Source organism: Ischnura elegans, chromosome 3 (assembly GCF_921293095.1).
Source record: "Ischnura elegans chromosome 3, ioIscEleg1.1, whole genome shotgun sequence".
In the NCBI taxonomy this organism is placed as follows: domain Eukaryota; kingdom Metazoa; phylum Arthropoda; class Insecta; order Odonata; family Coenagrionidae; genus Ischnura; species Ischnura elegans.
Window position 1 is genome coordinate 78,110,585 of NC_060248.1, and position 18,394 is coordinate 78,128,978.

General features: G+C 42.1%; 1 protein-coding gene across 2 annotated transcripts; it reads right to left on the reverse strand.

Moving 5' to 3' along the window:
- Positions 1–1,796: 1,796 nt before the first annotated feature.
- Positions 1,797–17,769, reverse strand: LOC124156043 (WAG22 antigen-like). Of its 2 annotated transcripts, XM_046530341.1 has the most exons (5): positions 17,571–17,769; positions 12,066–13,054; positions 10,557–10,722; positions 2,721–2,976; positions 1,797–2,684 (listed from the first exon to the last, which is right to left on the reverse strand). In XM_046530341.1, exons 1-5 carry the CDS (start codon positions 17,577–17,579, stop codon positions 2,200–2,202), a joined length of 1,905 nt encoding a protein of 634 aa, XP_046386297.1. In that variant the 5' UTR covers positions 17,580–17,769; the 3' UTR covers positions 1,797–2,199. The 2 variants fall into 2 exon arrangements, with proteins under 2 accessions (XP_046386297.1, XP_046386295.1); XM_046530339.1 differs by having other exon boundaries at positions 1,797–2,976.
- Positions 17,770–18,394: the final 625 nt, after the last annotated feature.

An 18,394-nucleotide genomic window follows, 5' to 3' on the forward strand; every position in this document is an offset into this window, starting at 1 on the left:
TATCTAACAATCGGATAGAATCTTCGCGATTTTCTCCTGTTTAAGATTTTATTTCCTTTACTTCTGAGAAAACTCTTTTGTGTCAGGTTAAGGCAGTCATTCGAATCTGCTATAACCATCTGGGCACATGAGACTCACTCTATTTATTTGGTCTGAATGTCATAAGGTGCTGAACGGTATGGTTTGAAAAATCTCAAATGATATGCCATGAACATATAAATATCTCTATGTTCGGGAATCAATATTATCCCTTTTTTTCCTTGTGTTACAATGATATTAAGAATTTATAAGGTCAATGTGTAAGGTAAAATGTGCCTATGATGGATAATGATATTTTCAAAATTGCTTTAGAAATGATCGTTAATGAGTTACCATTCTTATATGCAGTACATAAATGATGATTACCATATGCTTGATCTCATAAAATTTGCATTCTGTTGGCAAAATATTTTAGTGCCTTTCATTATGCAATAATATTGTGATCTTGGATTTTTCAGAACATTCGATAATAGAGAGAGAATCTAGTTGTGGCTGGAATGCGGTGGATGGCAAATGTTAACTTGTGTTCACATCTTCGAAGCCATAGGGTAGTTACAGATCTGAAAATATAGATTAATTACAAGTGTCATTTTCTCACAGATATTATTGCTAAAACGTTTTTTATTTTTACCTCGAAGTTGGAAGAATGGATAAATTTTGCTGGCGTACTAAGCTATTTCTTGCATCGTATGCTGTAATTTTGCGCGTTGTATTCGAAGTTCTCATCCTCATAATATCAGTAGGCGAATTAAAAATACCTCGATTCCTTCACGGTAGCAAAATTTTGAATTGCTATATCATAGACTAATCTCCTATGTCCTTGCTTTATTTTAATTTCCTTTCAAAAAATCAAGGGATCGTTTTCATTAGGCAATATTTATGAACCCTATTAGCTCAGATGCAGAGTCAGTATCGAAAGTACGAAAACATAATAGGATGATTATTAAATCTTGGATTTGAATGATACATTTGATTTTATTAATTCTTCGCTTGTGTCAATTACGATATGCATGTATCAAATAATTTTAATGCATATAAATTGTTTATAATTTGTCCTTTCTTTGGATGTCCATACAGGTTTTACTTAAAGCACTGTGTTATCTATGGTGATGGTAAAATGAAGTATGATTTCCTTTATGTCAGTCTTATGAGCTGACGTAAATTTTATTTTTCTTGCCAGACAATGACTGCATTGTTTAACTTGACGAAAGAGCCCGATTATTTCATAATTGTCAACCTGCTTAAGCTTTGCTTTGCTTGCCGCGCTTGACGTTTACGCTTTGGAAATTAAACCAGATGAAATTGTGCGAAGCGTTACATATCGCGTCCTCAATTAAGAATCAAATTCTGAATTGAGATATAAGTTGCAACACACTGTGGTGCATGATTGATTTTTTGAATGTCTTAATGGAAATAGATCTTTTGATGCATGTTTACTCCCAAAACGTCTATATAAACTGGCATTATAGCTAGTGCAGCGTGAGAAGTCCCTCTGATACTCATGCTCCTTATCTGGATAGTTCTTTGGTTTGACCAGTTGCCATTTTAGCGATCATTTCTCGAACTTTAATTTTAGGAGAGTTGGTATAAGGTTAAGGCTGCCTTTGTCCGTATATACCTGATTAATATTTGACACTTGGGCTGGTAGATAAACGATCCATTAATATATCGTTTGCGGTTATGGAAGTGAAGAGGAATGAATGAAAAACCGTGAAAGTATAAACTATTTTGTGAATGAAATTATGAATAAAAAACTGTTTTTTCATTGCAAACTTAAAAAATGTATATTTATTCAGCACGTTTTCCATCACAGGCGTTGTTACACGTATTTGTTGTTTTCTCTTTTTCTTAAGTTAAATAAAGGGAATGGGGGTACAAGAGCTACGGGGAGCTCAATAAGATAGGGGATGGGGGTGGGAGGGGCCGTATAAAAAAATCAATGCTTTCTACCAACTACAGAAGTCCATTTAGAACGCTCACTATAAAAAATGAACACCGTCTTGCGACTGGAAGACGAAAATATTGGCATCCTCGGGCCATTTCCAATCCCTCGGTTAAAAAATACCAAGTTGGACGGAATTTTAATTGCACTTTGTGGAGAACACCTATTTCACCAGGGAGGGCATCTCATTTTGCTCATCCTAGTGTGGTTTTTCGCGATTATTTTCCTGGCTTGGGGTAGAAGTATCCTTCAGATCCGCCGCCTTGCTGTCCACCGCTGCCACCTGACGGCCTTCCGCCGTACCCGCCGGCGCCTCCGCTACCTCCTGCTGGTCGTCCCCCAAAGCTGCCACCGGTGGCGCCACCTGCTGGCCTGCCGCCGAAAGCGCCGCTACCGCCTCCTGCTGGGCCGCTTGGGTAACCTGCACCGCTGCCGCCTGCTGGTCTTCCGCCGAATCCCCCAGAGATGGCACCACCAGCGCCTCCGGGCCCGCCGAAAGCTCCACCAGCTGGTGAGGCGAAAGTTCCAGAGGGGGCACCACCTCCTACGCCACCCGCGGGTCTTCCTCCGAATCCTGCGGATGCGCCTGCACCGGGAGCGCCATATGAACCTGATGGTGCGCCGCCGAAACCTCCAGCAGCACCGCCTGCAGGCCTACCACCGAAACCTCCAGCCGCGCCGCCTGCTGGCCTACCACCGAAACCTCCAGCCGCGCCGCCTGCTGGCCTACCACCGAAACCTCCTGCTCCACCTGCGGGTCTGCCTCCGAATCCACCGGCACCTCCAGCACCGCCCTGGTACCCTCCAGCGCCACCTGCAGCACCACCCTGGTATCCTCCAGAACCTCCCTGGTAGCCTCCGGCGCCGCCGGCACCAGCACCCTCTCCCCTGTAGATTCCGTCGTCGAAGATTCCGGCGGCCTCATCAGCGGCGTTCTTCTCCAGGGCCTTGAGGATCTCCTCCGGGATTGGGGGAGGGGTAGGGAGATGGGCACCCTGGAAAGAGATGATATGCCATCAGGGGTTGATTACCGCTCATTTTCTATTTTCTTCCCCATATTCCCAAACTATTCAGAAAGGTTGTTTGGAGGTGGAGATGTAATCCCAAATTCGTTCAACAATCTTTCAACGCAATTTATTTCTTTTTATTATAACAACGGAATTATTTTCCATCCCTTGTTAACAGTCTCCCCCTGAAATCTAAACAAAACTTCACCACAATACAAGTTGAATGATTTCAAGCTCTGCCCCACAAATGCATCGCATACATCAACATGAAAGAGCTTCTCAGACGTTACAGAGGTTAAGGGGTAAACCTCCCAGAAATATTTGTGAAACGATCTCTCAATCAATGCGGGTTCTCCAAGTAAACGGTTCACGTACCACCGAAAAATTTTTAGCAATTAGCAGATTATTAAACCTATTTGGAATGTATGCGACCTGACAATGCAGTGCAACCGACCAAATACCCTCAATGTTTCGTTTTGTCATCGTAATTGGTGGGAGGTATTCAAAACCTCTGTTCCTAGAAAGTATGCACCACGGGGCCCTAAGATCAAGAATATGGCCTTGCTTCTCATACTGAAAAGGATCTTCACTCAAATCGGAGGCGTTGTGAGAAGGATTTCAGGTGTTAAAACCCTGTACACATTACCTAAATAGGTTTCGAGGGAGGGAGGTTATCGAGTTGGGTGATTGATAACTGGTGTCGAAAAGGGATTTAGAAAAAGGTACAAGAATTTGCCTCTAATAATGGAATGTAGTTGGTGCTAAAGTGCTTATAAAATATGCAGCCAAAACCCCAGTAAATCCATGATAAATTGCTGTGATATTATGCACGGTGGTCCAATCTTGAAATCCTCCTTTAGTTGTCCTCCCAACCCTTTAGTCGTGTCATCACAGGAAATTTTATGCGAAGAGAGGTAGAGTGGGGACGAAAGGATGGAGCTGTTGATTGGCTTCGACCACATCTCAGAAGAAACGGGCCTATTAAAACGAAGAGACTGTGGAGTCTAAGAGTTTTCGGCAAAAGTTAAATGCAGGAGGATGCTGAATTCAACCCACGCAGAACAAAGTGATAGGCATTGCTGGTGAAGGTACATTTTGGGTGTAAGGGACATTTGGTGGTTAACTTCAAATGATTCAATATCCACGAGGATGTTGAGCGAGCATTTTTAGTTTATGGATGCATGATTTGTCGAGTGGCTCTTGAGTGCTCATTAAGGCAAAGATAATTAATGTTAGTTACTGTTTGAGAAAAGATTTTGTAATGGCGTGGAATTTTCATAATTAAACTTAATGATTTTCGTATTAAAGCAATGAAGCTCGACAGTGAACCTGCTTGGTGAGGATGCTTCCTCAGGAGTTTCAAAGAAATCAGCAGCCTTTCTCGTCAGTATCGCTTACGAAATTTAATGGGATAGTACCATTTTGAGATATTCCTTGTGGGTAATTAACAAATTTCCTCTCAAAGTGATTGTGAAATTGGACTTTTGAAATTGATATCTCGGAACTCGATAACCATAAATGCGAGGGCATTCAAGGAAATGCGTTTTCTGTATGGAAGTGATTTCGGAAATCCGAAGGAAAAAAATTTGCGACTTTAACTTTCTCTCTGTTTAATATTACAAAATCAAGATTAGAAATATATAGGGTCCACCCAATAACAATTTACACCCTCATTGGCCAGGCATCTATTTTTCCGGACTGCTGGTAAGGCTAAGGTGCAATCAAGGTGTAGAATATTTAATTAGGGGAGACTAAAATAAGTATCAACTCCAGAAGCTTTAGTAAATTACGAAAATGGCAATGACAAGATTTTTCGGACTTATTTCGTACATTAATTTCTTTCTTGACTCTGAACTCCCATTGAAGAAAACAGGCACAAGCATAGAGTGAACAATTTTAAGAGTTTATTTAAAATTTAAGCATCCTTTCCTTTAAACAACTGAATGTCTCGGAAACTGTTTTTACTCTCCGTTATCTCCCACGCTAAATCAGTTTTCTCTACATCATTTTTCTACTAACGTTTTGTGCCTTGATTTTCTCTCCACTGTAATCAACATGTGACTCCAACAGTATTTTTCGCATTCCACATAACCCCCCATGTTCTTCCCCCAATTAAACATTCAAAAGCTTCCATCATACACGCAATCGCTAATTCACTGGAGAATGAATAGCTTGAGTCATCCCGTCACGGACTTTCATACCGTTGGGCATTCTTAATTCGATATTCCAATGGAGGAAAATTGTATTGCTGTTGAAGGTCGAGACTTCTGAATGATCGCAGAATTGATACTATGATGTGCGAAGACGATTCTCTGCCTCAGAGTGCCTGTCGACACTTCAGAGGAAGAATGAGGAAGCTTGCACTGAGGGAAGCCCGAACAGAACCCATTCAAAACTAATGGTGAAATATCTAGATCGTGGATTTAAAAGAAACTCAGATCTAGGTTGGAATCACAGTTCCGCACAGTGCTCCCTTTTTTTTGCGTTAATGTTTCGCAGCTTGCGAAAACAAAGGCACCTGATGCTCATCAATGATCGCTTGCTTCTAAAAATAGCCGTTCTCGGTCTGTAGGACTTCGCTAAAATCAGTTTTGGCGAGAATTGCACAAATATGGAAGTTCATATCATGGATGTGGCAATGAGGAAAATCTGTTGAAGAAAACCGTATATGCTCTGGTGAGCTTTTTTAATGTTTGAAGGCCTCAAAAGCGAGGTAAAATGACACAGGATTGAATTTAAAATGATTTGACGAAATAATGACGTATGGTGAAAGTAAATCACTAGCCAAATAGATAGTATGTACGACGAGAAGAAACTTTTAAGCATTATTTCACACATTATCCTGTGGTGTTTGCAATTATGGAGTTTTTCAGGTTGTTCATCGAGTAGGGTTTCTTCATTTTTAGCATACGAGAAAAATCACGGGGTAAACAGCCCGATTAACTCCTGAATCTTCCTATTCCGCAGTCGGTGCTTGTGAGCTACTTTCAAAGTAATATCGCATCTTAGTGAAAATCATGTATTACCGCTTTCACACCCGATCCCTCAGCTAATTGTTCGGGGGATTAAAATATCTAAAAACTCACCAACCTTCTCCGTGTGCTGCCCTCTTCAGCCCATACTTAGAGATCCTCCCTCGCTCATTCAAGTTTCCCACGCCCCGATCCATCTTGCTAGTTTGCACCGCAGTAAGAGAGGGCTCATCACGAGAGCTTTCATTGTTCCTCCGCTGTCCTGAGGCATGCTTAATGAAATCATGCGCAGCCCATTGTCTTAAACGGTGAGGAGGCACGGTAGTTCCAGAATGGGGATAAGTAGGCGCTAGACTATTTCGGCGACTGGCTTCCGCTATTTTCCCACCATTTTGCATTCCTTCTCCCCTGCGGATGATGCGCGGTCTAGCGTCCTGACCTCCATCGCGGGTCAGCTCGTGACGGGCCTTTTGAGCGGGCGACGCGTCGTGGCCTGGAGAGGTCGTGCTAAATGCGCACTTGAGGGGTTCAACTTATTCCTCCCGCCATATTTCGGAAGGGGTGTAGGAAATTTTGACCTCCCTACCATCGCCTGCTAAAGGAGCTCCAAAAAAAATGGATTCACGGTAGTTTTTGCCATGGTTGCGGTAGTCGTGGGAAAAGGTGGTCAACGACAAACTATTTCGTAAAATTCTTAACTTTTCTATCCTTCTTTTAAAATTAAGTAAATTCGAAGGGGTGGGGTGTTAATTTGATCGTTTGAAATTAAGATAAAGAGAGTAGAATTATTCTCCGACGGGAAGTATGGAAAGCTTCGAGTTACGGGAATTTTGAGTGAGAAAAAAAATTAATCCGGCTTTTCCTATGTTTCGGTTTAATATTTTGCTCCTATTTATCTGTTTCGTAAACTAAATTTATGTAAATGCTCTATGGAATTTCTGCACCGTATGTAACAAACAACATTTTCACGAAAAATTTCCTTTGAAATGGAAATGTTTTTAAAAAATTGATGGAAAAATTCTTTGGATAAATGGAACTGTATTAAGCTGACTGTTTTGTTTCTTAAATTGTTGTTCCAATAACTATTCGTCGTTCCTGAATGTGGCAATTTTTAAGTTATACGAACCAAATAGACGAGCTCTGTGAGGTTACGCATTTTTGGGACGTTGGGAAATGGTTACCGTCTTTTCTAATCTTAATTTGAGAACAGAGTGTCAAAATATCGACCACCATGAGTTACAGTATCCGATGTTCTTTCGAAAAGGAACAAACTCGCCAAATCACGAGGAAATCTCTCAAGTTTACATCAATAGAGCTCAGTATTTGTATCGAAACCAGTGATCTGAGCAGAATCGCCTTAATGAGTTTGCAAAGAAAGAAGCTCCTGGGATAGTTTTCCGCAAGCAATGACTCCCCCAGGAGGTGTTGCGTAATTGGCCGCGGAGTCTTGAGTTAAAAAATAATAATTACACCCGCACCCATTCCGCTCTCGCTTGCTCGTGTGGGAAAAAACGGCCGTTCGAAGAGGTTGAGGGGAGAATTAAATCGGATCCTGCTCAAGGATGCGTATCTTCTCCCTCAATGTCACGAGCAGTGATGCAAGAACCGACGGACGAGTTATATAGCGGTCATGCGAAGAAGACGTGTGCCGAATTTTGTCGCGTATGCAATCAGTGCGAAGGAAGCAATGGAGGATATATCTTTGAGAGTCCTCAACGCTGTGTAGCGTGTTCATTATTATAATTGAGAACAATAGCCTCCCAACGGCCAGTTTTTTTATGCATTAACCGGAACGCGACACAGCTGTAACCTTGAATGTGGAATATTTGACAGTCAGCCGAGCAAAGTAGTTCATTATAAGGTTTTATTTAACACATGACAGTAAATGGAATCATCCGTTAACTCTGCTTTTTCCTACCCCGCCAAACTCAAACCAGATACTATGAAACCGGCCATAACAATAATTTGATCTATTTTATTAACATGCGCATACTCGCGTGAACCATAAATTGTTGGCTAAGGTTCCAAGGTGCTGTAGATTAGTGTCTTTCTTAATTCCAGGATTCGTGGTTCCAGTTGAGTTGTTGGTACTGATGCGATAATAATAAACTTTTTCTCACCTTTTTTTACTGAAACTTGCGGGTAAATCGTCTTGCTAGTAATATTGTAACGGTATCTGGGGTAATGCTTTGTGATAATTCATCTATTATTTGTGGGGGTCCGCCGACACTCCGCATCCGAGGTGATTGTTGCGTTTCTCTAAGTCGCCAGCCTCGATCAAAGTGTGGGCTATTATATGTCTTTGATAATTAATTACTCCGCATATTTCCAAGTCAAAGTTTGCCCCCTTCCACATTTGATGACCACATCACGGCCCTAAGAAATTATTTCTCATTAAACGTGTTAGCAAATAGACATTAATTTACGTAATCTGAATTTATTTGCATGAAAATTTGCTTTGTATTCTGGATGGCCTCTCTACGACCTAATGACCTCGCGAATTCAAAGGGTGTTCGCCCACGCCTTCGTGGTGGAGCTGTAAATTGTTTCACGCGCTGTGCGTCCTGTCAGCACGCGTAGTGATAGCTGCAGTAATTTATGCTTCGCATGTTGCAGGAACAGTGACCCGTTGATTTTTTTCTTGCGTTCCGTTCCCTTGCACTCGTCCTAACGCATCACCTTGCTCCGATTCCCCACCCGTGACCAAGTCCCCGAACGAAGAGTTCTGTCTGTCCGGAATTTAGGTCTTTTAAATTCGGTAAGTTGCATCACAGTTTCATTTGCTTTTTCTAAAAGAATTAGCTTTCTTCCATTTTTGAGGATATGATTTTCAAAATTAATTTAACAAGATTTCCATCCTCCGTACAGCATCCTGATTTTATTCAAGTTTCGTTTATCTTCGTTTTGGCTCAAGGATAATTATGGTAGCTCTTTTCTCATGCTAAATTAATGTGTTATAAATAAATTTTCCTTGCTTTAGGGAAGCTAAGTAGGAAGTTATTTTTATGTTCCAGCTTATTCCGCCGAATTTTCCCTGCAAATGGGCTATCGCATTCATAATATCATCCACTTAGGAATTCTTGATATTTATTATAAAATCCATCAAGTGCCTTCAAGTTCTGTTTTTTTTTTTAAACGACCAAGCTCAATTATACGAGCGAAGACGTTTCTTTATGACGGAGCATTAAAAAATGGAGAGATGGTTTAGCAACTTAATTACTCAGTTGCAGCCTTTTAGAACTTGTTCCCCGTGGGACTCAAACGCGAGGGGGATGATGAAAAGCATTGTGACATAACCTGATTGTAAACAACCTCGCGAAAAGGATTGTTTCCAAACTTACACAGTCTCAGGGAATAATTCGGCGCAGAAATCTTGTTGTTTAGCAACCGGGTCGCCTACCTCCACCCTCTCATGTAGTCGTGCGCGCCTCTCTGAAAAGTTCCTGGAGTTTCATCTTTCGACGCGACGGACGGTGCAGCGAGGGGAGTAGGGACGAAGAATGCCGTCGGTCGGATGAGAACCTTGGTTCTTCCCGCGAAAGTGCCGCGGAAACTTTTTCCCACACTCTCTACGCGTCAGGGAAACGTGTGAGAGGACGAGGTGACTGAGGAAGCCTAGGATCGTCAGGATCTCCTTTTTGACGGGCAAGCCGCCGTGAGGCAATGACGATGATCAATTAGCAACTCGTGCAACGTTCACTATTAGTCCACTCGCGTGAGCGAAGCTGAAAAAAATTACCGAGCCCCTTTTTTTCTTGAGAACAACGTCTCCAATTACGGTTGTGCCTCAAATCATGACCACGAGACAAAAGGGTAAGGAGTGAAAAATGTTTCCCAGCATAAAAAGATCTTATTTTTTATGCAACACGCATTTATTATATATTTTGAAAGTGTCTTGAATGACGTAACGGTTCACCCAAGCGGTGCCTCGTGTAAATGCTCGTGTCGACATTGAGCCGACTTCTTCAAGGACATATTTAAATTGTAATTTCTATTTCATCCATAAAATGGTGATGCTTTTTCCCGACTGGTTTTCGTCTTTCCGAGCACAAATCTTTATGGGAGAAAAAGAATAAATTTCTTTACAGGGATTTTCTCATGCCAGGTTTTACTTGATCTTTTGATCTTTTTTCACGTAAAATACTATCGTTAAATTGGTTTGAATATTAAAGGATTCCATTATAGGTCATGAGGCTAAATGGGTGAATCGTTCACGTTGCCGTATTTCTATGATTTATAAGTTAAATTCAACTCGAATGTATTCGAAAAATATCTTTCCATATCATGAGGCATTAGGAATTAGTGAAAATATACTGAACCCGCTAGAATTTAAAGCTATGAAGAATTTCGGTTTATGTACTTTACGAAATAAGCATACAGTTTTCCAACTATGCCAACATATTGATCTCTCTCTCTCTGGCGTCTCATGGAGAACCAGATAGCTAATCAAAATGAAAACAGATTCATTTTATCTTAAGAAAAATTTTTTATGCTGCATAAATAGAGCTCAATGTATAATTACTCCAGGGCATCTCCAATTTTTAAAATTTGTCATAAAAATAGCTGTGATTACGAATTTTGAAATGTTCCACTCACCTCAGGTCGGAATCCGTTTTCATCAGCAGTATAGGTGATGGAGATTGGTTGTCCTTCAGGAGATGTGTAGGAGAATGAACCTTCAGCGACCTGAGCCTCCTGCTGTGAGCCAGGGTTCTTCAGATAACCAGCCTCTTGAGCAGCAATACCATTTCCGGTCTCGTAACTATTGTGGAAAATAATCGTAGAACCGTATTAAGGACTAGCGGTTCAGGGGAAGAGGTTTTGCCGCTATTTTTCTCCAACAGTGAAAATGTGTGTTGCGATGGCGAAATGGTTCGCTACAAATATTAATTTCAATCTGACCGGGAGATCTAGTCTCGCTCTGCTATTCACGTGGTGTTTAAGGGAAGTGATCAGTTTACTTGTGAGTAATATTTACTTTTTAAAACATATAAATAAGGAAATCGTCGTAGTACCGACAAAGTATCGGTTTCGTCACTGGGAGGTAAAAAAGTTTGAGTTACGAACGAGGATAGGAGCCATTGTACTGTTCTGGAAGTGATCAAAATATTTTCTTTTTGTTGAAAAGGAAAACTTACCTCAGTCATTTTCAGCATTTTTATTGATATAATGGGTAACTTTGAAGGGTATATGTTGTTTCTCATTGAGAAAACATCGAAGCTGACGCATGCATATTACTTTTAGTGCCACCTTTTCTGGTGCAGGCATAGGCATGTGAATCTCTGCATTTGATTTTTCTAGTTGAAAGTACTGCAGATGGTTATCGACATAAAATTTACATCTTCTTCTTATGAAGTGCACTTTCGACTAATGGTGCTATATCTGAATGAGGAAGTAATGCAATCGGCAGATGCCATTGTATCATGAAGCGAGTGATTGATGAATAGAAAGGCAATGGCTTGGAGTTTTTTCAATACGCAAATTTTACATTTGTCATGCATTGTTATGACGTTTGGAAGACTCTTATCACTTCTGGATTCCAATTGTCATTCCACTGTGGCCGTAAGTGTTTTATGTTCTTAAGAGGCTGACGTTCTTATAACTTTGCTCGTTTAGCTATTACGTCATGGGAACAGAATTCGCGAATCCTATATTTCAGAATTTCTTATTGTTCAAGTATCGTATATGGGAATAGTTTTCTTTTATGTATGGTTATACGTTGCATTTAAAAATGAAAAATCTGCTAATTTTACGAAAAAATTAAAATGTAGCAATGGGCGTTTATTTCTTATGTGTGTCATCATAAAATGTTAAGTTCTCTTAGGTGTGGACGCTTTTTTGTGGCATTTCCATGATTCAAGGGCTCAGGTGTCTCTTAATGCAATTCTGACGCCGTGGGGTTTCTATCCACCCTTGCCGTCTATTCCATTTGTTTTTATAAGTCCTTTCCATGGAGATTTTCAATAGTATATATTTATAAAAACTAAACCCTGAATTTTGGAAAACTAAGATACTTCCGCTGTATACTATCAATTTTAAAATATTTTTCAGAATAAATGACTGCAAAATGTACTCGGGTATCAGCATAACCACGATGTTCCTCACCTGTATCGGTAAGATCCATCTCCATAGTGCGGCTCGTTGACGTAAGAAAGGATTGGAATGACTGGTCCTGATTGGTATCCACCTCCTCCAACGGCTCCACCGGCTCCAGGCCTGCCTCCAAATCCTCCAGCACCTCCGGCTCCAGCACCGCCAAATCCTCCTGCACCACCGGCTCCAGCACCGCCAAATCCTCCAGAACCACCGGCTCCAGCACCGCCAAATCCTCCTGCGCCTCCAGCCCCGGGTCTACCACCAAATCCTCCAGCACCACCGGCTCCAGCACCGCCAAATCCTCCTGCGCCTCCAGCCCCGGGTCTACCACCAAATCCTCCAGCACCACCGGCCCCAGATCCTCCAAAACCTCCTGCGCCGCCGGCTCCAGAACCTCCGTAGCCTCCAGCTCCACCGGCTCCAGATCCTCCGAATCCTCCAGCGCCTCCAGATCCTCCGAATCCTCCAGCGCCTCCAGCTCCGGGTCTACCACCGAAACCTCCAGCACCACCAGCACCGGGGCGACCAAAACCGCCTGCACCACCTGCACCACCAGATCCACCATAACCTCCAGCACCACCTGCACCAGTGGTGCCAAAGCCACCAGCGCCTCCTGCACCGGGCCTTCCTCCGAAACCTCCAGCACCACCGGCACCGGATCCACCAAAACCTCCAGAACCACCGGCACCAGTGCCTCCGAACCCTCCGGCACCACCGGCGCTACCGCCATATCCTCCGGTGCCAGCACCACCAGTGGTGCCGAAGCCACCAACGCCGCCGGCGCCGGGTCGCCCGAAAGTGCCTCCTGCGGGTCTACCGCCGGACGGCAGTTTGGAGCCGAAGCTGCCGCCGCCAGTGGGGCCGTCGAAGGGTGCGGCCAGACCAGCCTGAGCGCCGCCGGCACCCGCTGCGCTCGCGGGAGGGAGGTAAGTGTTGTCAAGTCTCTCAGCTGTCGCCGAGGCACAGAGAAGTGCCAGGGCCATAGCCGCTATTGTCACCTGTGGAAGAAAAATTAGGGGTGATTTATGTTTTCTTCATCCATTTTTTCACGGAGAGGATAAAAATAAGCCATATAGGAAGAACGGGACGAGTTCAATGTGGGGTGGGGAACTGACCGGACTGATGGGTAAAATGTACCATGTGAGTCTATTTAAATTGATCATACCTTCAGCAACTATTATCCCACATATGTTACAGAGAACTGTAGTGGAGAATGTGTTGTAGTTCTAGCACTGAGCGATCGACGTATCAGTGAGAATGATTCAGCCCGAAACTATGACACTCACCAGGCCCCCACTGATTCATAAGTTGAAAAATGAAATCTTTCTGTGTTTGATCATGCGGATACTGCCATAGCTTAGCCCCTAACTAAAATAATAAAAAAGGATGAAGGGATGCGGAAAAATATTTTCGTGATGTTGACAAATTGTGGTTATACTAGTCGGCAGGACTTGAAATCTAGTTTTTAAGTAGTAACTAAAAAGTTTTAAAATTTATTAGGAGTGTGATTTCAGGCTCTACATTGATATTCTGTCCACCATGGTATTACGTCATGTAAGGGATTTCAAAAGGTCTTACATCCCATCAGTTGGATGTGATTCTGTACGCGAAGGTCTTTCTATAGGATACATATTGATCGTAATTCCTCTGTATAAACTGCGACACTACTAGGGTATAACACTGGGTTCTGGAGGTATAGAATAGCAGCCGGCTCTTCACTACAAACACCTTATTCCCACGAGTAAGAAAGTCACGAGATAAAGTGGACTTAGTCAATAATCTCTAAAGCTAACTTTTCTGTGTCGCACAAAACTATGGATGAAGCATGATATTGATAATGAAGCATTCGATATACGCCTCCCGGTATAATTCTTAAAAGCTGAAGACTACATTCCCTAGATCTTAGGTTAGAAGTTTTCCATGTTCCATTATGATTGAAAAAATCAATAAATCAATTAATCCACTCCATTATTCGGAGTCCAAATAGAATGCCGAAGAAAACATTGAAAAGGGCAAATAATTATAGAATAAGTCCATCCCTTGTATTTGAAAAATTTAGAAGGTTTTACCTACTTCCCATTTTGACTTAAGCTGTACCTGTGCGCTTCAGCTTCGAAAAAGTGAGAACGATTCGCAAATACGATTTCAACCTCCATTCTCTGGATGATGTGTTACGTTATCTTTTATCCCAATGAAGGAAGTCCAAATGATCCCGATATATTTTTAACCTTGCCTACGGCCAATTAATGTGAATACTCTCCTAAATGAGGTAAATGGTTTCATCCTTATCGAGTGAGACGAATGATCTAGGTATTCCAGTCCTTTAAGGACTGCACCACACACGTTGAACATGTCTAACCTTTACGGGAATCATTAGGGTCTAATCTCTCTAGACTCGGTGTGAAAGGTAATATAATTCACCGTGAGTGCTCCAGCCCTGGAGAGGAGTAGTGCCAATTGGTTGGCCGAAGGTCGCCCCAGTAATAAGGCGAGGGATCGCTCGCTGCTTGTGAGGTCAGAGCGCGGCGGATGTGGGCATCTCCTCCTTTCGGTGATCCCCTCGTTCATTCTCACTTATTTGCCCCAAGGGGGTCGCGAAAGTGAAAGGCTGCGGCCCGAGAGATGAAATGGCCGAGGGAGGGGCGGGGAAAGTAAGAGTGAAGCCGCGGACGTGATGAGCAAAGAACATTACCCGTCTGACATAATTCCTTTTATCGTCATGAGGTCGACCCGGATGGGTCTCGAGGGTACCGATTCCCATAGCGCTCGCGACTCATGGAAAATTGAAGGGATTTTTTTCCCGCATCGCTCATCTTCTGCGTCATAGAGCACATCTTATTTAATGAAAATGAAAAAGCAGCATCAATTTCCACAATTTTACATTTATTAATACTACCGGTTTCGCTTTTCAGCATCATCAGGTCTACCACATCCATCAGGTCTACCATCAGGCCACCTGATGATGCTGAAAAGCGAAACCGGTAGTATTAATAAATGTAAAATTGTGGAAATAGCTCCTGCTTTTTCATTTTCATTATGTCACGTTTCCACTCCATCTCGCCTGAAACCTCAGACTACATCTTATTTAATTCATGCATTATTATTCAATGAAATTATATATAATAAAATTCGTACGTTAATGAAATAATATACTGCCATTTTTACTTTGTGAGTCGTTCAACTAGCCAGGTTTAATACCTTCAGGGTTTGGCCTAATTAATGCCTTCCACTGCACTTCCACTTTGCGTTTTTAGTTTCCCCCATCTTCCATGAAAAGCACGATTAGCACGCTTAATAATACATAATTTTATTGTGTTTGCGCCCGTTAAGATTCCGTCTGGTATTAAATTAACTAAGGTGGGAAATATATATTGAATTGCAAACAGTATTCGGTGCTAATATTAAAATATTTATTTGCTGGAAAAGTGAAATTTGGCTTATCTACGGCGACTTATGCTGATATAACTAATGGAATAAAGCTTATTACTTCATTTTTACGAATAGAAAAATACCGATTCAAGAGATCTCTGCTTCACGTTGTTCCGATTTTTTTGTAATGTAATACCTTTTGTCTTAGCCAAAATACATTTGTGAAAATGAGATAAATTTTTCATACGGATTCAAATTCAATGTTATTGAAAATCTGAGAACTTGATTACTCTTTTTTTAATTTTAAATTTCCTCAAAACTTAATTCGGTGTAAAATGCGGGTACTTTTGAAAAAATAGGAACTACTATGCTTCGAAAATGAGGTAAAATATTAATGCTCATTCCCTTTTATTTTTTGTTAGTACTCTGCCCAACAGGTATAGTAAAATGTTTGGATATCCTTATAATGTAAAAAATCTAGCTAATTGCTCCCTTGGGACACATTTGCTGCTAACATAAATTAAAAAATCTATGTTCCTTGGTAAGCATTTTAACGTTATTTTAATTTAATCTGTTTGCATTGAAATTTTTACGTTCCAAACTCACGAAAGAAGTCATTGACTCCAATTTTGATTTTGTAGATATAGTATTACCCCAAAATTGTATTATATTAAGATTCGTTACTTTTCAATCGAAATTTTATAGAATTTTCTTATTTCATGGCAGGAAAAGTTAATGAAAAAATTTTAAAATCAGTATTTTTCACCTTTAATGTGGGATGATTGCTGCTGATAGTAACATTAAACTGATTGAATACATTTTAATTGGAATTGCGAAGAAACTAGTCTGAGCAGCATGGAAACGTATCCCTTGCTGATAAAATGCAACAAGGAGCAAAATCTACTGAGTACGAAATAACCATAGTGCCTGACGAGATCTCGAGATGGTACCCTTACAATCGATATAAATAGAGTAGGGCTTATTTTTTCTGCATAAAGTTGTCTGTCTAAATGAATCAAATCGAAATCTTAGCGGAAACTATACGAATATCGGTGATGTTTAGCAGTTTAGACGATATTATTGTGAAAAAATGAGCACCAAGGGTTTGACCTAGATACTCTTCGCTACTTAGGTTGTCTAGTTTCTTCCCATGGGACGTTTCCGTATTATAACCGTTCCCGAAGTAAGATCTTGTGCTTCCCCTGCCATGTGTACAAGAATCTTTTTCGAGCATCTCACCAGGAGTAGGTTCGTCAACGTCTCTATGTGTGACGTAGAAATGATTGTTTCATGAGGGAGTATGTCTCTAAAAATCCCTTTGTCAGGTGTCTGAAGATTGGAGGAACTGAATCCTGTGTTTTCCCAAACAAAGAACGCCGAGTGAAGTCGGTACCCGACTACATATTAGAACGCCCATCCGTTGAAGTCTCTCGCTCGGTACACCGTGGTGGTACCCTTATCCGTACATTCGCTCTGTATTATAGCTCGATGGTTGGTTTGGTTGGTTAGGATAAAGCGCAGTCTTTATATTTAAATTGCAAAATAGGAGATCCGACACGATTCCCTAGGAAAACAACGCTTTACTAAAATCATAAAATGGCATTTCAAAAAAAATTAAGGAGGCATATCCAGGGGCATCATCCGGATTTGAACCTGAAAACCCTCAAGAAAGTAGTCAGAGCTCAAAGTGTCATCAGACAGGATGGTTTTGTTGTGTCTTCCGTAAATGACATCCCGGGATTGAATCTTAGAAGTGGTGGAGAATTTTTAGAAAGAATACCGGTCCCTTTTTGAACACTTGAAATACTGCACTTTGTCCGTCAGATAGGACGTGAATCCGTGGTCCCTTGTGCTATAAAACGCCTATGCTACTAACGGATTGCTGTAAACCCTTTTCCCTTTCCCTTCCATGAAAGGCACAAACACTTTCGCTTCCGGTCGCCTGGATCAAAAATCATACCATTATCCATCCCCATAGCAACTGAGTTACTACTTACTAACCCTTGCCCTTAATGGAATATTTTTGCAAACTCAGTCACCGTCTTCAAACTTATGCTATGCCCCTGTATTTACTTTACCAACTATGATACCACATTGCACCCCTTATCCTGTACGGAGTAACTTTTTTGTTTCAATCTCACTCACCATCTTCATGCTTGTCTCTCTCTTCTCCTCCTGGCGAAGGGTTTTCGATGTTCACAGTATCCCCTTCGGCGGAGACGGCCCGACGAGACGAGGTCCCTTGCGTATTTTATTCCGGGAAATAAAAACCAAGTCACGGCGGAGCTCTTCTTTGTGTTTGAGTGGTGGGTGCCGCTCCTGTTCTTGTTGTGGTTGTTGGTGGATGGCGATTGATGTTCTGCGACCACCGGCGGACCCCTTATATACGATCGAATCCGTGAGGGTGGGTGGAGTGGGGTGGGGGAGAAAGAGTGTTGAGGGGGGTTGGCAGATTCTTCCAGGAGAACAGAAAACGATCTTCCATGAGTTCACCACCACCACTCACGCCCCCAAGCGAAATTCCTCGCAATTAGATCCGCCGCGTCGGCGCGCGGGATGATGGAACAGTTGAGGAGTGCTCTGCACAGCGTGGGGGGAGGAGAAAATGGTGGGAGAAATAGGGGAAGTTTTTCTCATATTTTTTTTCTCTCTCTCTTTAGGGGTAACCGAGAGTGTGGGGGAGGATGGGAGTGATGAGGGAATCCCGCGGGATGGGACGCAGGCGGAACAAGGAAGGCTTGTGGAGGGGGAGGGATAGGTTGTGGACTAGAATGGAGGGGAGGGGAGAGAGATAGGTTGGGGATGGATTACTACCATTCTGGAGGTAGGGATGGCAGACCTCACCGTGTGGATGGGGATACTCTGTGAAGATATAGGGAGATTCTGGGGAACTAGATGTTTCCCAAAGACACCTCCCACCTCATCAGAGTTGTGCATCACCTAGCCAGTGATTCAACCCGAATGTGATC

What these genes read in the sequence shown, in the direction of transcription:
- LOC124156043 (XM_046530339.1), bottom strand. An exon ending in GATGGATCTTACCGATACAG is followed by an intron (nt 10,723 to 12,065) that starts GTGAGGAACATC and finishes TTTCCACAATAG; the next exon opens with TTACGAGACCGGAAATGGTA. An exon ending in AAAACGGATTCCGACCTGAG is followed by an intron (nt 2,977 to 10,556) that starts GTGAGTGGAACA and finishes ATCTCTTTCCAG; the next exon opens with GGTGCCCATCTCCCTACCCC.